The 20,293-nt window shown below is 38.7% G+C and overlaps 1 protein-coding gene and 1 long non-coding RNA gene across 2 annotated transcripts in view; one reads left to right on the top strand and one right to left on the bottom strand.

Annotated features, from left to right (window-relative positions):
- The window catches only part of LOC132210967 (uncharacterized), a 61,601-nt gene that overhangs the window by 2,974 nt on the left and 38,334 nt on the right, over positions 1 to 20,293 (bottom strand). The window contains exons 2-3 of the long non-coding RNA XR_009447237.1: positions 13,624 to 13,755; positions 13,392 to 13,524 (exon numbers count right to left, since the gene is read on the bottom strand). This is a non-coding gene — a long non-coding RNA (uncharacterized LOC132210967). The remainder of the gene's footprint in view (positions 1 to 13,391; positions 13,525 to 13,623; positions 13,756 to 20,293) is intronic.
- Positions 1 to 20,293, top strand: part of fgd6 (FYVE, RhoGEF and PH domain containing 6) — a 123,973-nt gene that overhangs the window by 96,675 nt on the left and 7,005 nt on the right. The window contains exons 16-20 of the mRNA XM_059654713.1: positions 2,646 to 2,792; positions 8,515 to 8,617; positions 13,634 to 13,764; positions 17,995 to 18,123; positions 19,612 to 19,763. Coding sequence (XP_059510696.1) covers positions 2,646 to 2,792; positions 8,515 to 8,617; positions 13,634 to 13,764; positions 17,995 to 18,123; positions 19,612 to 19,763 — 662 coding nt within the window. The remainder of the gene's footprint in view (positions 1 to 2,645; positions 2,793 to 8,514; positions 8,618 to 13,633; positions 13,765 to 17,994; positions 18,124 to 19,611; positions 19,764 to 20,293) is intronic.

Genomic DNA, 20,293 nt, shown 5'->3' with positions numbered 1-20,293 from the left:
AGAGAGGGGAATAGAGAGAAAAGGTGTGACAAAGGGAGGGTTGTTGAGAGTTTTGAACAGAGAGGAGGAAATAGAGGGGGGAATGGAGAGGGGTGGATAGAGAACATAAAAATGGGGATAGAGATATAGATAAACAGAGATGAAGTCAGACTTAGAGAGGAGGTTCAAGAGAGAGATAAAGCAAGAGATAGTGTGATAGAGAGATAAACAGAGAAGGGGCATAGAAGGATATAGAGAATAAGAATTGGTTACATATCAAATAAATAAATCAAAAGAGAGTCACTCAGGATATTACCTGAGTTGGAACATTTCGGATATGAAGAGAGGATATAAGTTTGGATTGCTTCCTTTGGAGCAGTGAAGATTGAGGGAGGAACCTGATAGAGGTGTAGAAGATTATGAGGGGCATGGACAAGGTGTATAGAAAGCAGCTGTTCCCTTTAGTCAAAGATTCAGTAATTTTAAAGTGAAAGGCAGACATTTCAGAGGGGATTTGAGAAAAACTTCCTTAACCTAGAGGATGGAGGGGTCTGGAATGCACAGTCTGGGAGGGTAGTTGAGGTCGGGGGAGCCTCACAACCTTCAAAAAGTACTTGGGTAAGCACTTCAAGTGTCATAATTTTGTGTGATTGAGGGCTTCATGACTTGCCTATTGCAGGAAAATGGGACTAGTGCAAGTAGACACGTATTTTTGGTGCTACATACTCAATCGGCCAAAGGGCGTCTTGTATCTGAGGAGTTAGATTGATGAGGAGAGTGGAGGTGATGGCCCAATGGGTATCGCTGGATTATTAATCCGGAAACTCAGCTAATGTTCTAGGGAGTTGGTTCACATCCCGCCAATTCAACAAAAGTAATCTGGAATTAAGAATCTACTGATGACCATGAAACCATTGTTGATAGGAAAAAAATCTGCTGTCTGCACCTGGTCTAGTCTACTTGTGACTCCAGCCCAATAACAATGTAGTTGACTTTGGCCTAACCAGCCATTCAGTCGTATAAATTCCCAAGAAGTCTCAAAGAAATTAAACCGGACAATCTGGCATCAAACCAGGCACTGGAAAAGACAATGGCAAAAACAGCCCTAACAACCCTGCAATGTCCTCCTTACTAACATCTGGGGGCCATTGCCAAAATTGGAGGAGCTGTCTCACAGACCAGTCAAGCAACATTCTAACATAGTCATACCCCATGGAATCATACCTTACAGACAATGTGCCAGACAGAACCATCACCATACCACCATTAGCAGTGGAATACCATCTGGAGTTAACATGGGAGTGTTTGATATTGACTCTGGATGCCATGAAGCCTCTTGGTTCAGAAGAAACCTAGGCAAGGTATCCTCCTACTGGTGACTATATACTATCCTCCATCTGCAGATGAATCACTACTCCGCCATGTTAAACTGCATCATGTTAAATGGCATTTGGAGGAAGCACTGAGGGTGGCAGGGGCTCAAAATGTACTCTCAGTGGGGGATTTTGATGTCCACCACCAACAGTGGCTCAGCAGCAGCACTGTTGATCAAACTGGGTTCTAAAGGACATAGCTGCTAGACTGAGTCTGCTGCAGATGGTGAGAGAATCAACAATAGGGGAAAACATCCTTGACCTCATCCTCATCAATCTGCCAGCTGTAGACGTCAGTATCGAAAGGAGTGACCACCACACAATCATTGTGGAGATCAAGTCCATCTTAACATTGAGATTAACCCTTGCCATATTCTGTGGCACTATAACCATGCGAAATAGGATGGATTTCAAACAGATCTAACAACTCAAGACTGGGCATCCACGAGTTGCTGTGGACCATCAACTCCAGTACAGTCTGCACCCTTAGAGCCTGGCATTTGATGAAGTGATGGCCTAGTGGTATTATCGCTGGAGTGTTAATCCAGAGAACCAGGTAATGTTTTGGGGCCCTGGGTTTGACTCCCACAATGCTACATGGTGGAATAAAACTCTGGAATTCAGAGTCCAATGATGACCATGAAACCATTGCTGATTATTGGAAAAACCCATCTGGTTCACCAATATCTGTTAAGGAAGGAAACTGCTATCCTTACCAGAGCCACAGCAATGTGGTTGACTTTTAACTGCCCTCTGGGCAATTAGGAATGGACAACGAATGCTAGCCTAGCCAGCAATGCCCTTGTCTTGTGAATGCATTTTTAAAATGTTTTATTTATTTATTATTTATTTTTAATCAAAAGAGGAGCAATGAGGGTAAACTCCTAAAGGTTGGATCTTTGAGAACTAAGACCTGATCCTTCCTCTCCTGTGCTTGTGCCTCAAATATAATTAAACAGGTATTTAATCTGTAATGGAGCACACTTTGTTTCAGGCTGAGACAGAGTTCTACGGTGTAGAGCTGAAATCTCATATAGTGCTCCAATATCTTGGATTCTTGTACTAGTTTTTTAAAATGTTGCCAGAGCGTCTTAAATTTTTCTTGAACTTTGATTACCCTTCTTTGATTCGGGAAACATTTAATTCCCACTTAATACCTCATTCTTGTACATCTTTTAAAAGTAGAAGGAAAATTTTTATATAATTTCAATATATTGCAACATCTTGCAGGTAATATAGATTTATCAGTTTCTAATTAGCTTCTAAGCTATTGTGAACTTTTTTTCCTTCTAGGAAGAACCAGACAAACCAGAATTAAATACACCTTTGGGCACTAAGGCACCCATATGGATCCCTGATCCTCGGGCTACCATGTGCATGATCTGCACGTGTGATTTTACACTTACCTGGAGGCGGCATCACTGTAGGGCATGTGGAAAGGTTAGTGTTCAGTTGTAGATTTTGTGTTGCTTTGACTCTGCTTACTTTTTGTATCTTTTATTGAGCTACAATTTTTTTTTCAAGTTCCAGCAGTGGCCACTCCAGAAGCCATTCTAATAATCTTTAAGTTCTTTCCTGAATGATTGCTTTGTAACCAGAATATGGGGATTTCCAGTAAGTTTATGCAGTTCCATTAGGTGCACAGTTTTCTTCATTTGTACTGTTTCGTTAGCTTTCACAGTTAAGCTGGCACTTTGCATAAGGCAAAACTGATAATACAAAGAAATGTAATTGCCCAAACACTGTTCAAAAATCCTTACATAAGTAAAATATTCTGGATGCAGAAAATCTGAAATATTAACAAGTGCTGGCAATACTCAGAAAATTTGGCACCATTGTTGAAATGAGAAAGCAAGTTAATGTTTCAGGTCAGTAATCATTCAGTAGTACTGGAAATGGAAACTTCAAAATGTTTAGAAAGGGAAGGTAAAGTTGGGACATGTGAAGGTTAGAAAGGTGCTACAAAGTGGAAATAAAGCTGAAGACATCTTCCAACCAAAGCAAAAGATGGCACCAGCACAGCCATCAATGTACTTGAGAAAGAGGTAAGGAAGGTCAGCTGATGTAGGATTGGAACAAAGAATGTTCAATGAATTCTCAAGTAAGGTAATCATAGCCAGGGCTAATACAGATTCCCAATCGCTACATATTTTATTTGGAGAACATCAGTGGAGTCACATATTTTGTTCAATGCATGAGCAAGTTTAAATAAGCAGAGGAGAGTGATGATGAATGATGACTAGTTCAGAATCTGCTCACCCAAGAAAAAGTGGGCTTGCAGATCATCTTGTGTGGGATGGAGTTGTAGAAACTCAGATCATTAGGGCCAGAGAACCCACAGAATGTTTTTTTTTGTTACTGTTTTCTGCAGCTGATGCTATAGCTCTAACTATAGGGATATGGTTATTTTACATCTCCCGATGCAGCACAAAATGTAATTTTATAATAAAAAAGAAATTCTCTGGATGATAATTGTCATAATACAACTGAATGCCATATTAAGATTCAGAGCAACTCATTCATAACCCAGACAAGTCAGCATAGTTTTGTGCGAGGAAAGTCATGTCTCACAAACTTGATTGAGTTTTTTGAGGAAGTAACCAAAACGATTGATGATGGCAGAGCAGTAGACATTGTTTATTTGGGTTTTAGTAAAGCCTTTGACAAGGTTCCGCATGGTAGACTAATTAGTAAAGTTAGGTCAAATGGGCTTCAGGGTGAGCTTGCCAATTGGATACATAATTGGCTTAACGGCAGGAAACAGAGTAATAGTGGAGCGTTGCTTTACAGACTGGAGGCCTGCAACCAGTGGTGTTCCACAGTGATCGACTCTAGGTCCTCTTTTGTTTATCATTCATATAAATGATTTGGTTGAGAATATAGAAGGCATGTTCACTAAGTTTGCGGACAACATCAAAATTGGTGACACGGTAGACAGTGAAGAAGGTTTTCTAAGATTACAGAGAGATCTTGAAGAAATAGGCCAATGGAGTGAAAAATGGCAGATGGAATTCAATCTGGATAAATGCAAGGTATTGTATTTTGGTACAATAAGCAAGGGTAGGGCTTGTACAATTATTGGTAGGGACGTAAGGCTGCAGACACATAATTCTTTAATGTTTGCATTACATATCAACCGGGTGATTTGGTATGCTTGCTTTCATTGCTCAATACATTGGGTATAGGAGTTGGGAAGTCATACTGAGGCTGTTTGGGACATTGGTGAGGCCAGTTCTGGAATTCTGTGTCCAGTCTGGTTGCCCGGTCATAGGAAGGATATTATCAAGCTGGAGAGGGTTCAGAAGAGATTTACCAGGATGTTGCTGGGTATGGAATATTTGAGTTATAAAGAAAGGCTGGATAGGCAGGGACTATTTTATCGGAGGTTGAGAAGAGACCTGATAGAAGTTTATAAAATAATGAGAGGTAGAGATAAAGTTAATGGTAATGGTAGTTGTATTTTTCTTAGTGTGGAGGATTTCAATACTAGGGGCACATTTTTAGGGCAAGAAGAGAAAGATTTGAAAAAGACATGAGGCAGTTTTTTTTTACACAGGATGGTTTGCGTGTGGAATGTACTTCCTGAAGAATGGTGGATGTGGGTACAATTACATTTAAAAGACCTTTGAATAAATACATAAATAGGAAAGGTTTTGAGGGATATGGGCCAGGAGCAGGCAGGTGGGACTGGTTTAGCATTAGTTTAGTTCGTCGTGGACTGTCTGGACCAAAGGGTTTGTTTCCATGTTGTATGACTCTGTGACTCTAGGACCAATTATGTTTGTGTGTAGGAAGAGCAAGCTAAGGTTTATTTTGTAAATAGGCCAAAAAATATGGTGGTAAATAAACAATAGAAAATATCTCAACAATTAAAAATGTCAAAAAAAATTCCATTGAATAGCAAAAACTCTGCGATAAAGAACCAGCTTGGCTTTCAAAGTCGATCAATTATAGTATTAGATATAAATAAAATACTTGCAATTATTCTTGCTAAGATTGTAAGTCTGAATCTTGTAAATTGTTTAGCTTCAGGAGGATTAAAATCTGACAAATCCTCAGGATCTGATTGTCTATATTCTGGAATTCTAAAAAAGAGCTACGGAAATGGTCAATATCCTTGTTGTGGTTTTCCAAAATTCCCTAGAGTCTGGAATTGTCCCAGCAATTTCTAATTTAGCAGATGTAACACCTCTATACATGAAAGAGAGAAGAGAAAAAGCGGGGAACTGTTAGCCTGATATCAGCCATTGAGACAGTGCTGGAAAGTAATATCAAAGAATCCTTGATAATGGTTTTTAAAATGAAAAATTGTATCATAAGACAATAACATTGTGGTTTTGAGAAATGGAAATTGTATTTGATAAATTTATTTGCCTTTTTGAGCATGTAACTAGGTAAGTGGAACCATCCAATGTAGCGTTCTTGGATTTCCAAAGGACATTTTGATAAGATGTCACACAAAAGGTTAATAGACAGGATAAAGGCTCATGAAGTTGGATATAATAAATGATGTGAATAAAGGATCATTAATGGACTGAAAGCAAAGAGAAGGTATGATTAAGGTATTCTGAAGTTGGCAGGTTGTGACAAGTGAGAACTGCAAAGTTAAGTGCTGGAACCACCTATGACTTGGATGTGGGGAAAGTAATGTATCTGTACTGATAATACAAAGGTAGATGGGGATACAGCTGTTAGAGGGAGTACAAAGAGCTGGAAAGAGATATAGGCAGGTTAAGTGAGTGAGCAACAAGGTAGATGGAATACAATGTGGTGAAGTATATAATTTTCTACTTCATTCATAGGAATAGTAAAGAAAAAATCTTTTTAATGGAGTGAAGTTGGTACATGTTGATATGACTGCACCTGAGCTTTTTTTCTACAAGAAACACAGAAAGACAGCATGCAAATAAATAAAGCAAGTGACATGTTGAAATTTATTGCAAGATAACTGGAATGCAAGAATAAATCTCGTTACAGTCGTCCAGGACTTTGGAAAGACCATGGTTAGAATATTGTGTGCACTTCTGGGTTTCCATATATAAGTAGGATATACTTGCCTTGGAGACAGTATTGTATAGTGAAGTTTCACTAGATTTGACTATAGATTGAGAGGATTGCCCTGTGATCACAAGCTGAGAAAATTGGAACCAAATTGAAGAATTATAATTGATCTCATTACAGGGGCTTGACAAGGTAGGTATGGAGAGGTTGTTTCCCCAGGTTAGAGAATCTAGAACATGAAGGCACACACTCAATATGAAGGGAAATCGTTTAGGACTGTGATGAAAAATTTCTTCACTTAGGATTATGAATCTTTGGAACTGTTTCCCTCAGCTGGCTGTAGATGCACCATCATTGAATTTTGTTATCATGTCAGCTAGATCAGCATTTATTGCCCTTCTTAATTGCTGTTGAGAAGGTGGTGGTGAGCAACTGCCTTGAATGGCTGCTATCCTTGGGATGTAATGATATCCATAGTACTATTAGGAAGTGAATTCCAGGATTTTGACATGGTGGCAGTGATGTAATAGCGATTAAGTTCCAAGTCAGGATGGTTTATGGCTTTGAGGGAAATCTTGCGGGTGGTGGTATTCCTATGTACCTGCTGCCCTAGTACTTTGAGGTGGTAAAGGTTTCAGGTTTACAAGTGCTATGAAGGAGCCTTTGTGTTGTTGCAGTTCATCTTGTCAATGGTACACACTGTTGCCACTGGACATCAATGGTGCCAGTTTAGTAGACTATTTATCCTAGATGGTGTCAAGCTTCTTGTGCATCCAGACAAGTGGAGAGTATTCCATTATGTTCCTGACTTGTGCCTACATTGCGATTGCATGTCATATCCAAGCCTGATTCTGGAATACACTGCTAGGAAGTGTGTTGGAGACAGGTTCGATTGAGGCATTCAAGAGGGCATTAGATGACGGCATGCAGGAATATGAGTAAAGGCAGGAGACTGGCATGAAGCTAAAATCTTCAGAGAACTAGTGCAAACGGAATGGGCCAAATGCTGCCTCTTTCATTGTAATGATTCGCATGTGACTCCATACTTCATCAATATGGTTGACACTTCATATGGCCCAGGGAGCCAGTTATATCAATTGCTGCAAAGTCTAAAAAACAATGTATTGAAAGTGGATAGACATTCAGGAATTGACTGAGGCACTAGAAAGGATAACAGCAAAACTAACCCCAGTGATCCTACAAAATCCTCCTTACCAACATCTAGGGGTTTGCACCAAAACGTGAAGAGCCATCTTACAGACCAGCCAGGCATGACATTGACAGCCTGTAGACATAGTCATATCTTACTGACAAAGCTTCAGATTGTATCATCTCTACCTGTGCTGTCTATTGAAACTTGAGCCATTCTGGACCATCACCAGAATAGAATTTAACCACAACATGGTCTGATACCTCTTCCCCTTTACCATTACCGTCAAGCCATATTTCAATGAAATATGCAGAAGGAAGTTTCTGGAGGTTCTCCTGGCATAACTAAAAATGAAGTGTCAACCTGGTGAACACATTCTCCCTCTGAAGAGGAGGAATACCTATTAGGAACCCCCCATACATTTACAATACCCAAGACTCCACCAAGAAAATGATTTGAGGTTGTGGTGCATAGAAGCCATACTGTGCTGTAACTGTGTGCCCAGATGAGCAGAATCTCCATTGTCATCCATCTGGGGAGACATCGCTACTTCTGACACGTACTGTAATTGCAGGTCATTGTTTGCCTTTTAGCGGAACTGTTTCAAATATCTCATGCATAAAGTTAACTTCAATTCAGTGAAAAAGAACAAGCTTGACTATAGAAATTAACCTTTTGAAGATTTTAATAATTTTAGAGAAGCAGTCAAAAGTATAACATTTCTTGATGATTATGAGTAGAAACAAAAATCAACATCTGTTATATACATTATTCTTTTGATTCAAATGTTAAAATCAGATACTAATGACCTAAAACCAACTCAATGTGGAATTTCTCATTTAGCAGTACTGATTATTTTTGAGATATACATGGCTATTACTGTTGCAGATGTAAGCTTCATCAGATTTTCTGCTTACCTGAGCCAAGTTGTACCTTTTTATTTGGTTTAAATACATTACTCTGACAGGTAAAGTTTTGTTCAGCAGTATGTAACATAGTTTTATCTTTCAGATTGTCTGTCAAGCCTGCTCACTAAACAAATTTAATCTGGATTACCTTAAAAAGCGACCCGCAAGAGTTTGTGATCTCTGCTTCTTAGAATTGCAAAAGAGAGGTAAAGAAAATACTAATGTTAGAAATATAGATGCTCTGGAAATGTATTTACATCTTGCATAACCACTCCTCCAAATTATGCTGACGCATGTAGAGCCTGGAAATAAATTATAGAAGAGCGCAATGTTTCTACTGTACGTGTATACATACGTGTGGATATCAATTCATCTGACAGTTAATTCAATGTATAATTCCTTTGATTATTCCTGATTGATTTAAACAATATTTATCTTATGATCATATAAGGGACTAGATTATCATTGTTACCAGAAGTGAAAAGATTAATCACTTTGCTCAACTCTCTGCTTAATATTTGTTTTTTCTTCGCACCACTCCATTCGTAACCTCTCTTTCTCATCCAAGATCCCAACATGCATGATTGTCACCAAGTTGTTTTCACCAGGAATTCCCTGATCAAATCCCTTCCATTTTGCTTGTGCCCTGATCACAGCACTGACTGCTGCTCTAGTCAAATCTCTCATGACTGCCTTTAGTGTAATAATTGGATTTTATTTTCCTTGACCTTTAGAAGCATTTAACACTGTTGACAGCCCAAGCACACTTGCCTGACTAAAACCAGTGTACTTGTCTGCTCCATGTCACCAACATATTTCTAATGATATGCTCCTCATAGACCTCCACTATCATTGCAGTACTCCAAGGGACAATGAAAAATGCAGTCTACCAACAACAGTATTCAGAAGCACTGGTGAATTTTCTGCATCAATGTGATGATACTTGGCTGTCTCTCTCCCCAGCATTTTTAACTCCTTCACAACCTCTGTTGTCGGACTGCTTGTCCAGCATCATGTAACAGGTGATGAATAACTATTATTGATATGGCCAAAACCATTATTTGACTTCTGGCAAGACATTTAAAACTCCATTTATCTGACTCCACTCTCCTATCTGCAATTAATTTATACAGAATCAGATGGCTTGGATGACCTGTTGATTTTGAGTCAAGCTTCAAACACTATATGCTGTCTGTTATCAACATTGCTTACTAAATATGCTGTCTTTACCTCACCTCCACTGCAGCACAAGCTCATTTGTGCCATTATTGCCTCCAGACCCTGTCCTTTGTCTTTCTTGATCGTGTTATGTAGTTGATTCCATGCAAAATTCTTATTTGTTCAAAATTGCAGTTCACATTCTCCTGACCCCACCCAGCCTTTTGGCTGCAAGTTCTTTCAGACTTGCATGGCATTGATGTGCTTCATCTGGTAGATTCTTAAGTTTTGTGCATCCCGCCCTCTTCAGTATGAGTGACCAGACCCTTCAATCATTATTGCCAACCTTTGTAGACCTTTTCCCCAAAATCCAAATTTTAAAAATTAATTCATTGAGGATGTGGTCTTTGCTATTAATACTGGTATTTATTCCTGATTGCCGTTGAACTGCTGCAGTCACTACAATTAGCTATAGCCACCAAGCTTTTGGAAAGAAAATTCCAGCATTTTGAATGTGACTGTGAAGAGGTTTTGCATTTCCAAGTTAGAGTGATGAGAGACAAGGAGAGAAAATTGCAGGTGGTAGTGCTTCTGTGCACTGGCTCTTGTTCTTCAAGGTCAGGGCTCCCCAAATTGTGGGGCGTGACCCCTAGTGGAGATGATGGCCAAAGTTTTGGGGTCATGAACTTCAAGGGAATGGCTGCTTGGAGTTGTGATCGTCTCTCAACAACTGTGAGGTCCCTTTTAATGATACCATTTGTTAAAATACTGGGTGTGTCCTCTCTCCTGTCCTATGCTCTTTATTTAAAAAATTTAAAGCTTTTCTCCTTTCTCCCCTCACACAGGTTTCTCATTTCTTCACTCCTTTTCATTTCCTCCAAGATTCTCAAGCCTGGGGTCCTTTGCCCCATTTGCTGTCACAAGCATGTTCTCTTTTCCCCCTCAAGACATTCTCCTCTACTTTGGTGAGATCAAGCGCAGAATCAGGGACTGATTCATGAACTATCTGTGCTCTGTACCCTGTAATCACAGCAACTTGTAGTTATTAACCATTTTAACTCCCTTGCCCATTCCCTTGATGACATGTCCATCCTGTGCCTCCTCCAATGCCACAATAACACCACACACAAACTAGAGGAGCAACACCTCATATTCCACCTCAGGAGCTGACAGTCTGATGGCCTAATTCAACAGTTTCAAAATCTCCCCAGCCCCAGCCTTGTCCCACGTCCAACCCTCCCTCTCATCCTCACCTCCTTGACCCGACACAACCTGTCCATCATCTTCCCCATCTATCTGCACCACCCTTCCCACTGACCAATCCCTACTACCCCCTACCCTGCATCCACCTTTCACCATCGCACCTCCCTTTCCCCAGCCCCACCCCGCTCCTTCTATTTATTTCCCAACTCCCACCCTGTTCTGATGAAGGGTCCTAGTCCGAAACGTTGACATTGCTATTCCTCTGCTACCTGACCTGCTGTGTTCCTCTAGCTCCACACTGTGTTAATTCTCCCTTCTTCCCCACCCACCTTTTCTCACAGATCGTGGGTCTTGGAGCAATTTTGGAGCACCAAGACGAGGTCATAAAATATTGATATATCTGGTTCAGTTAGATTTCTGTTCATTGATAAACCCAGAGTGTTGTTGATGGAGGAATTGGTGATGTTAGTGCCATCAGACGTCAAGAACCTGTAGTTCTTGAAGATGATGATTGCCTATAATTTGTATGTGGTACAAATGCTGCATGCCGCCTATCAGCCCAAGAATGAATGTTGTCTGTGTCTTACTCAATGCAGAAACAGACTATTTGTGCCTTGCTCTTTCTCTTTGCATTTGGCAACCTCAAAAAGTTAGTTTTCAAGCCACCTTTTACCATTGCTGGTCAAACTACCGCATAACCTGAGATGTTTACATTAATCCCATGACAAATACAAGTAAATGCTGCACACCACTGAAATGACAATTTAAATCAATTATAAAGGTGGAATAGAAAGTATGCAATCTTAAACAACTGGCACAATGTTATACTGCTCATATATTCATCCTGAAGAGAATCTGGGAAAGTTTTCTCAATAATATTTTGAAGGTGCTTTTAATATATTCATAATGAAAGTTTGTCTTTGGATTGTGAACTTTGAAAGGTATTGTTTTGATTGTCCAAAATGATTTATCTTGGTGTCAGTAACTTTCTGATGCATTCAGGAAAACCTAGCAGTATTTTTTTCTCAAAGCTTTTAATTTCAAAAAGCCAAGAGAACATCAAAGTGTCTTTCCTGGTATTTACCTCAAGGATATTCTTGGTATTTTATCTGAGATAAAGTTCTAGTTCACTGTTTGACCATGGGAACGACCCAGTAGAACTCAATTCTATCTTTACCTACAAACTACATGCTCACAGATAAGTTTCCCAATGGAAACAGTGGGATTTTTTTTAATAAATAGGTCCTTTGTGATTTTTTAAGTTCTCTCCTATTCAACTGAGTTCAGCACAGACCAGGGGTCTATGGCATTCCTGGACTTTTTGGCTCAGTACAGTACCTGCAGACATGCTGCCATCAACCATTCCTCAAGGCTCCTCAAGTCTGTTCCTCTATTTAATAAGGATCGTGACGACACTGCTAATATTCACTTTCCTGCATTTTTCCCGTAACCTTTGAATTCCCCTACTGATCAAGAATTTCTCTAACTCAGCCTTAAATATATACAAGGACTCTGCCCCTGCAACTCATTGTGGAAAAGAATTCCAAAGACTCTAAACCCTCAATTCAGTTTTAAATTGGTGCCTTTTTGTCTGAGACAATGCTGTTTGGTCCTAGACACACTCATGAGAGGAAACATCCTCTCAGCATTTACCCTGTCAAGCCCTTGAAGAATCCGATATGTTTCTGTGAGATTACCTCTCATTCTTTTAAACGCCAGTGAGTAGAGTCCTAAACTGCTAGCCTTTGCTTATAAGGTAATCCCTCCTTTTCAGGGATCATCTCACCAACCTTCTCTGAACTGCCTCAATGAAATAATATCTTTCCTTAAATAAGAGGATCAAATCTGCTCTCAATACAAAAGATGTGGTCTCACCAGTACCTTGTACAGTTGCAGTAAGACTCACCTACTCCTATAGTCCAATCCCTTGAAATAAGGGCCAACATTGCATTAGCCTTCCTGATTTCCTGCTGCACCTGTGTACTAACTTAGTTTTGTTACTAACTTTGTGTTTTGTGCCCTAGTACCCACAAATCCTTTTGAATTGGCAGCTTTCTGCAGTTTTTCTCTGACATAGCAAAAACTGCAGATGCTGGAGTCAGAAATAACAGTGTGGAACAGGCGGAACACAGCAGGCCAGGCAGTATCATAGGAGTAGGAAAGTTGACATTTGGGGTCAGGACCCTTCAGAAATTTTATCTAATTTGTTTTAAGTAAAATCTGTTCTTCCTTCGAAAATAAACAACTTCATATTTTCCCCACATTATACTCCATTTGCCAACTTTGTGCCCTGTGGAATCTCACTGGTCATGGGTCACTAACCTGAGAAAGAACCCTTTATCCCCACTTGCTGTTTCCTGGGCACTAGCTAATTCACTACCCACATCAATATACTATCTGCAACAACATAAGCATTTCTGGATGTCCAAATACAACACATCTACTGGTTCCTCTCTATCTATTCTGGTTGAGACTTCCTAAAAAACTAATAAATCAGTCATACACAATTTTTGTTTCATGAATCCATGTTAATTCTGCATAATTAGATTAAGATTTTCCAAATAATTGTATTTAATACTTTTCCAACAATACACGTTAGGGTAATTGGCCGAAATTTACCTGCTTTTTGCCTCCTTTTCTTAATGAATAGAGGTGTCACATTGGCAATTTTCCATTTCTTTGGAAATTCTCCAGAACCCAAATGATCATGCAGTTCCACCTTCTCCCATCTCTCCTTCAACCCCAAATACAACTATAGAAACGAAATAGAAACTGAAAGAATTTAAACTGTCCTTTTTTAAATCTTATATTAGATTTTAATATTAATTTTAACATAAACCTGTTTACTTACTGTTAATTAGAAGTACAGTCACCTGATCCAAAGATGCTGTCTCCAACTCACAAATCGTCAAGCGCCCTTACCTCAGTTTTTCACAGTATTCAGCATTCTTCAGGACGGAAGCACAAGAGAATTCCAGCAGCACTGAAAGAAGTAAGTGGGGCAAACAGCTTCAACTGATAGTCATCATACTATTCTTGTTGCAACAAATGGAAGATACAACTTGAATATTAAATGCTCTTAATATTCAATAATATTCTCAACATTCAATGCTGTCTTGCTCATGAAGTAAGTGACTGTAATATGTATGATATGTATATTTTAGTATATGGTGGGGGTGTTAACTTGCTGTCATGTTAAGGGTTTTACTAATTTGGAAAAACTAACAGACTGTTAGTTGTTTTCAACTGGCAGAAAATAGAAAGAACAGACTGTCATTTATGCAAAGTGCTCGTGCTTTGCACCAATACCAGATAATTTGATGAAAAATGAACTGTTACTGATGATTATGTATAAATTAACGTAGGTTGAAAATGATGTACCACATTTTTGCTGTCAGTAGCAAGAATATGTTGACTTGGAAACATTACATGATCAAAATTGAAGTCTACTTTTCTAGTGGATTCCAAGCTCTATTGGACTCAGTCCTGGGTTTTATTGCAGTTCTTAAAATTTGCTTATTAGATGTAAAATGGTATTTGCATTCGTTACTTCCTCAAATTCCTGTTTTGATGCCACTCAGTAACATGCTCTTGGCGGATGTACAAATCTAAGTGTTTCTCCTTCTGTTTCATTGATAGTAAAGTCAGGCTGCCACTTTGTTTCCAGAAATTAGGTCACCAGAGCAGGAAAATGTTGCTCAACCCTGACTGATTGTTGAATTTGAGGAAAAACAGATGAAGTCCAAAAATACAGTTACTATTTTGTGCAAGTTGCTATTATGTTTAGCTATTTTTTTATAATGTCTCTGATATTTGTCATTGAAACACTCCAATTACTGTAACAGAAACTATTTATTTAACACTTTTTGTGTGGAAAGAAATTGCTATTGTAGATAATTTTAATTTGTCTAGTGCCTTTAAGATAATAAAAATCCTAAGGTCACAGGGTGTAAAGGAACAAACTTAACAAAAACTAATAAAGCATTGATGAAAAAGTGACTGGACATCTTTCGGAGGAAAAGCAGTGTAGAGGCAGAAAGATTTATGGGGGTTTTCCCAAGCTTAAGATCTTCACAGCCACTGATGGTAAAGCAAGTAAAATTGGAGATGCTGAAGGGGAATGAATTGGATAAACACAAATACCTCAGAGTGTTATCAAACTAAAAGCAGGGCGGAAAAGCTATGAGGGACTTGAAGAAAAAAAGATGAGAATTTTAAAATGGACATATGCTTTACTGGGAGTCAGTAAGCAGGGGCAGCATCATTTTGAATGACCTTCAGTTTACAAGGTGTAAGGTGGAGGCCATCCAGGACACTTTAGGATGATTGTCTTTAATCCAGGATTGGACTGCAGTAATCGAGTTGGAAGTATCAAAAACATAGATGAGGGTTTCAGCAGCAGGTGAGCTGAGTGGGCAGATTCAAATAATATTCTGAAGATGAAAATGGGCAGTCTTCAGGATGGCCCTGGATGACAATGTGATAAGTGGCAAGATAAGGCAGAAAAGAAGTGTGTGACAGATATCAGATATAAAGGGAATCCAAAAGTCTTCTATAAGCAAAGAGAAATGTTGTAAGAGGGGGATTATAAACAAAGAGGGGGATTTATGCATGAAGGCAAAGGGCATAGCTGAGGTGCCATTCTTTGCATCTACCTTTACCAAGAAAATGCTACAAAAATGAACTGGAGTATTGTTTCAAATTCTGACCACCACAGTTTAGAAACAGTATGAAGACATTAGAGATGGTGCAGGAAAGATTCACGCCCATTAGCTCTGGGGTGAAAGTCACCAGTTTGAGGATATATTGGAAAAGGTAGAGTTGCTGTCTCTTACAGGAGAAGGTTAAAAGAAGATTCGACTGATGAAAACCATGATGGATGTAGACAGAGTAGATAGAGGGAAACCTAAGAATAAACAGAGCAACAGAAAAATATTTTCATGCAGTGAATGTCTGTGATCTCAAATGCACTGCCTGTGTGCTTTGTGGACAGTTTCAAATATGGATTTAAAGGGGAATTGGCTAAGATTTTAGGGATGCAGGAAAAGGGGAATGCAGCCACCTGAGTTGCTGTTACAGCAAACCAACTCAAATGACTTTTTTCTGTGCTGTAATTATCATATGATTCTGTGACCAGCAGTGTGACTGTGTTCAAATATGACATCAAGATCGTAAAATGTCCAGTTTAGCATCAGACAGTTGTTGTGGAGAGGATTGAAGTCAGAAGGCAGCGAGTATAATGTGTGCCAGGGACCAAAGATAATGACTTCAGTCTTCCCAGTATTCAATTAGAGGAAATTTCTGCTTCTCTATTGTCTGTGTCAGATCTGCAGTCTGGCTATTTAATGACATTGGAGTAATGGAGAAAGGTGGTAGTGAAGTTGAGTTGGAAGCTGTCAATGTACAAGTTTAAAGCTAGCACTGGTTTTGATGATATCACATGGAAGCAGCACATGTAGCATGACTCCATAAACAGAAATTACCAGCGAAAGCCATGAGCGTTGATGAATGAGGAATGCCATGTTACATTTCTTCCAATAGTGCCATAACATCTTTAACATTCACATGATTCATGTAAATGTCAATTCTGAGAATGCAGCAATGTCAGTGCTGTTTGGGTGGAATCCCAGATTGTCTACAAGTCCTAGGTCTGGAATTAAAGGTCTATAAACCTTCTGGTCCAAGGACAAAATTGCAGTCAATAGAGTGGAACTTAGGTAAATTGTCTCTTCACTACTGTGCAGTTATGCTGATTTTCCATCCCTGTCTACGTGTCCCCATTCCTCTACCCTCTCAACAAAAAATTGTTATCCCAAGTAAAACTTTGAAAGTATCAGTCTTCATGGAAACAGTGGAAGAATAAATGGGTCTTTTTTGTAGCCTGATCTAGCAGTTGGTGTGTCACAGAGATCAAAGCTGGAGCTTCGACTCTTTACAATTTATATATATGACTTAAATTATATGAATGAAGGCTATGGATGCTAACTTGCTGGTAACAAAGTGAGGTTGGGTGTATGTTATGAAGAGGACATCAAGAGGTGACAAAAAGATATAAATAGTTTGTGAGTAGGCAAAGATTTGGCAAATGGCATGTAATGTGGTAAAATGTCAAACTATCTATTTTGGCAGGAAAAATAAAATTATTTAACTGATGAAAGATTGTAAATCTCTGAGATGTAGAGGATCTGGGTGTTCTCATGCGTGAATCATGAAAGGTTAGTATGCAGGTACAGTAAGTAATTAGGAAAGCTAAAAGAATGTTTTGTTTATGGCAAGGAGCAGTTAAGTACAAAGGTTGGGAGGTTATGAGACCAAATCTGAAATATTGAGCACAGTTTGGTCTCCTTATTTAAAGAAGGATACTAACGTGTTGAAACCGTTTAGAGGCAATTTCTGTTTTAAGATCTTGAGGCATTTTAACAAGATAAATGTGGAAAGGATGCTTCCTCTTCAGAGAAGCTAGAATTAAGGCTCACTTTAAAACTAAAGGGTCATTTATTTGAAACAGATGAGAAATAATTGTAATCATAAGGATCAGGAGTCTTTGGAACTGTCTTTGTGAAAAGGTGATGGAAGCAGAATCTTTGAATATTTTTAAGGCGGAGATGCATATGTCCTGGGTAAGCAAGGAGGTGAAACATTATTGGGGTTAAGCAGACGTGCAGTTGAGGTTACAGTTAGATCAACAGGCTTTAGGAACCAAATGACTGACTCCTACTCCTATCTTGTATGTTTAAGGCAATCTACCCCTTGAGGTGAGAATTTTGTAGAGAAGTATTCAGTTGAAGTTAGCCATAGCTCCATTTTTCAGCAACAAAATCAATTTTTGAATTTCATTTCTCTGCATGTTGTTGAGGAGGCTGCCTTTATTGCAGTTCCCTAACTGTAGGGCTTTATCTATAGGTGACAGAGGAACTCTTCCCTGACCTTTCCATCATTGAACTACTTACAATCAAAGTTGTTACTAATTGCAGGAGCACTGACTATTCTAAATAATAGAGAAATATCAATTTTACTGCTATTAATAGTTTGCAGTTAAGAATGGAGAAAGGGAAATAAAACAGAAAGGTAGAAGTATACAGCAAGTTCCACAGCATCTTTGCTTGAACTAGAAACTGAAAGATCAATGAATCTGCCAAGAAACCAGATGTGATAAAAATGAGAGAGACTCAGGGAGTTATCCAGAATTTTACTTTGAAGTGTACCCCACTGTTTATTTTAGGTATCTGCTAATACTGGAGCATCATCGATGAGTGGCTACCTTTATAGGTCAAAAGGTATTAAGAAACCATGGAAACGACTCTGGTTTGTCATTCAGGATAAGGTGTTATATACTTATGCTGCCAGTGAGGTAAGAGACTGTCCAATTATTATATAGGTAAATGTTTATTTGTCAATTAAATGTCTGAGACAGTACCGCAAATAACTTAGGAGACATGAAAAAAATTAGAGTGCAATGGGTGATATTATTAGTTTCACATTAACACAACACTGTTTCATAGTAAGGTATTACAGTTTACCTGTTCTTTTCTACAATTCAGTTGTAATGATTATTTTACAAAACTCAGGTTTTTTTTGAAGAGCTAATAGGCTATTTGTGCCAGTTTATTACTATATTCACTGTATTATGTATCAGCTTCAATAGCTGTATTGGGAACAATCTTAGAAGCCTGTTTATGTGGCATGCATTTTTTACTTTCCACTCAATTTTTCCTCAATGGAAAGATGAGTGTTTAATTACTTAACTGCAACATTTGAAATGCACTAACACAATGGGAAAGACAGTAACTGCTGCAGTTTTAAGTGTCCAACTTTATGGTGCCTGATCCCAGCCATAGTGGCCTTTAAAGCACAGACCTTACAGTTCTCCTTTACATTCAGATTTTTTTTTTTAATTGCTGATTTTCCTTAGTTGAATGGTGATTTGAAAAGAGGCATTGATTTATTAGTGAATAACTTTAAATCATCCATTGGTATTAACAGTCTGTAACATGAAGATTAATGCATGGATTTGAATAGAAACTTGGCAGACTTGTAAACTGTTGAGGAGAACTCCAAAACGAATTTGCATAAGACATTTGTTTGACCCCACTGAAGCACTCTGTACAGTTCTGGCCACTATATTATAGGAATGATATGAATACATTGGAGAGTGCAGAAGTGATTTATAGAATTGATTCCAGGGAAGAGAAATTTCAGTTATGAGGGTATATTAAAGAATTCAGAACTGTTCTCCTTGGAAAGAAGAGGCTGATGAGATTTGATGGAAATATTCAAAACCATGAGCAGGTTTGGTAAGAGTAGATGTTGAGAAACTGTTCCCATTTGTAAAAGGAACAAGAATGACAGGGCATGGATTTGTTGTGATTTGGGAAAGAAGCAAAGTGGTATGAGGAAAAACAAAGCTTTGCACACAGCAAGTGTTTAGGTTATAGAATGCATTGCTTAGAAGTCTGATGGAAGCATTTTCAACTGAGATATTCAAGATGGCATTACGTTATTTGAATGAAAATAATGTAGAAGGCTATGGGGAAAAGGCAGGAGATTGGCACTTGGTACTAATGCTCATTTGAAGAGTTGGTGCAGGTTTGATGGGCTGAATGGCCGCCTTCTGCACTATAAGACATCTGTGACTCTGTAAATGTTCTTTGTGGCCCCTGTGACTGTGAACAACAATCAATATGGCCCATGAAGCCAAAGCTTGAAATAAGTTGCATTAGGTAATCTAGTGATAATTTTATTTAGTATGTCTTGTTGAAGTTTCTGTTGAATCTATCTATTCTATCTATTGAAGCTTCTCACGAAAATTATCTGTAATGTCTATTTTTTTTAAAAACAGGATGTAGCTGCATTAGAGAGCCAACCATTGCTAGGATTCACAGTTTCTGAACTGCAGGATGATGTTTCAGAACCCAAAGTGATTTTCCAGTTGCTTCATAAGAGAACACTGTTTTATGTATTTAAAGCAGATGACCGTCATACTGCCCAAAGGTGAGTAAAACAAGTCATTGTTCGGCAGCAAAAGCTGTAGATGCTAGAACCAGAAAATACTGAAAATACTCAGCAAGTGAGGCAGCATCTACAGAGAGAGAAAATGAGTTAATATCTCAGGTCATTAATACTGGTAAATGTGTCACAAGACAATTTCTCCTCTAACATCCTTCAAATAAAGTGTTCTGATTAAAACTTCCTTGACTTTCCTTTTCCTAGGGTTCATGAAACGTTTCCTAATCCAGTATAAGACGTTTCCCTCCTTCATTTTTTCTTTTTCTGGTTCATTGTCTACATTGGTATTGCTTCAGCTTTTGTTCCAGGCTGCCAAAGTTCATCAACTATGTTTCATTTTCCATCTTACCTTTACCTTCATATGGTCCATTTCTGCATTTCTATTCCCCCCTCCTAATTTTCTTTCTTTATCTGGAGGTGGGCTGTCAACAAATATCTACAATCTTCTTATGCATTCTTGCTGATACCCTGACTTAATTTCTTCCTACCCTGATTCCTGATAAGAATGTGTTCCT

This window comes from Stegostoma tigrinum, chromosome 25 (genome assembly GCF_030684315.1).
Source record: "Stegostoma tigrinum isolate sSteTig4 chromosome 25, sSteTig4.hap1, whole genome shotgun sequence".
Classification (NCBI taxonomy): Eukaryota; Metazoa; Chordata; class Chondrichthyes; order Orectolobiformes; family Stegostomatidae; genus Stegostoma; species Stegostoma tigrinum.
Note: the sequence above shows the minus strand (reverse complement) of the source record. Positions and strands in the feature narration are given on the sequence as shown.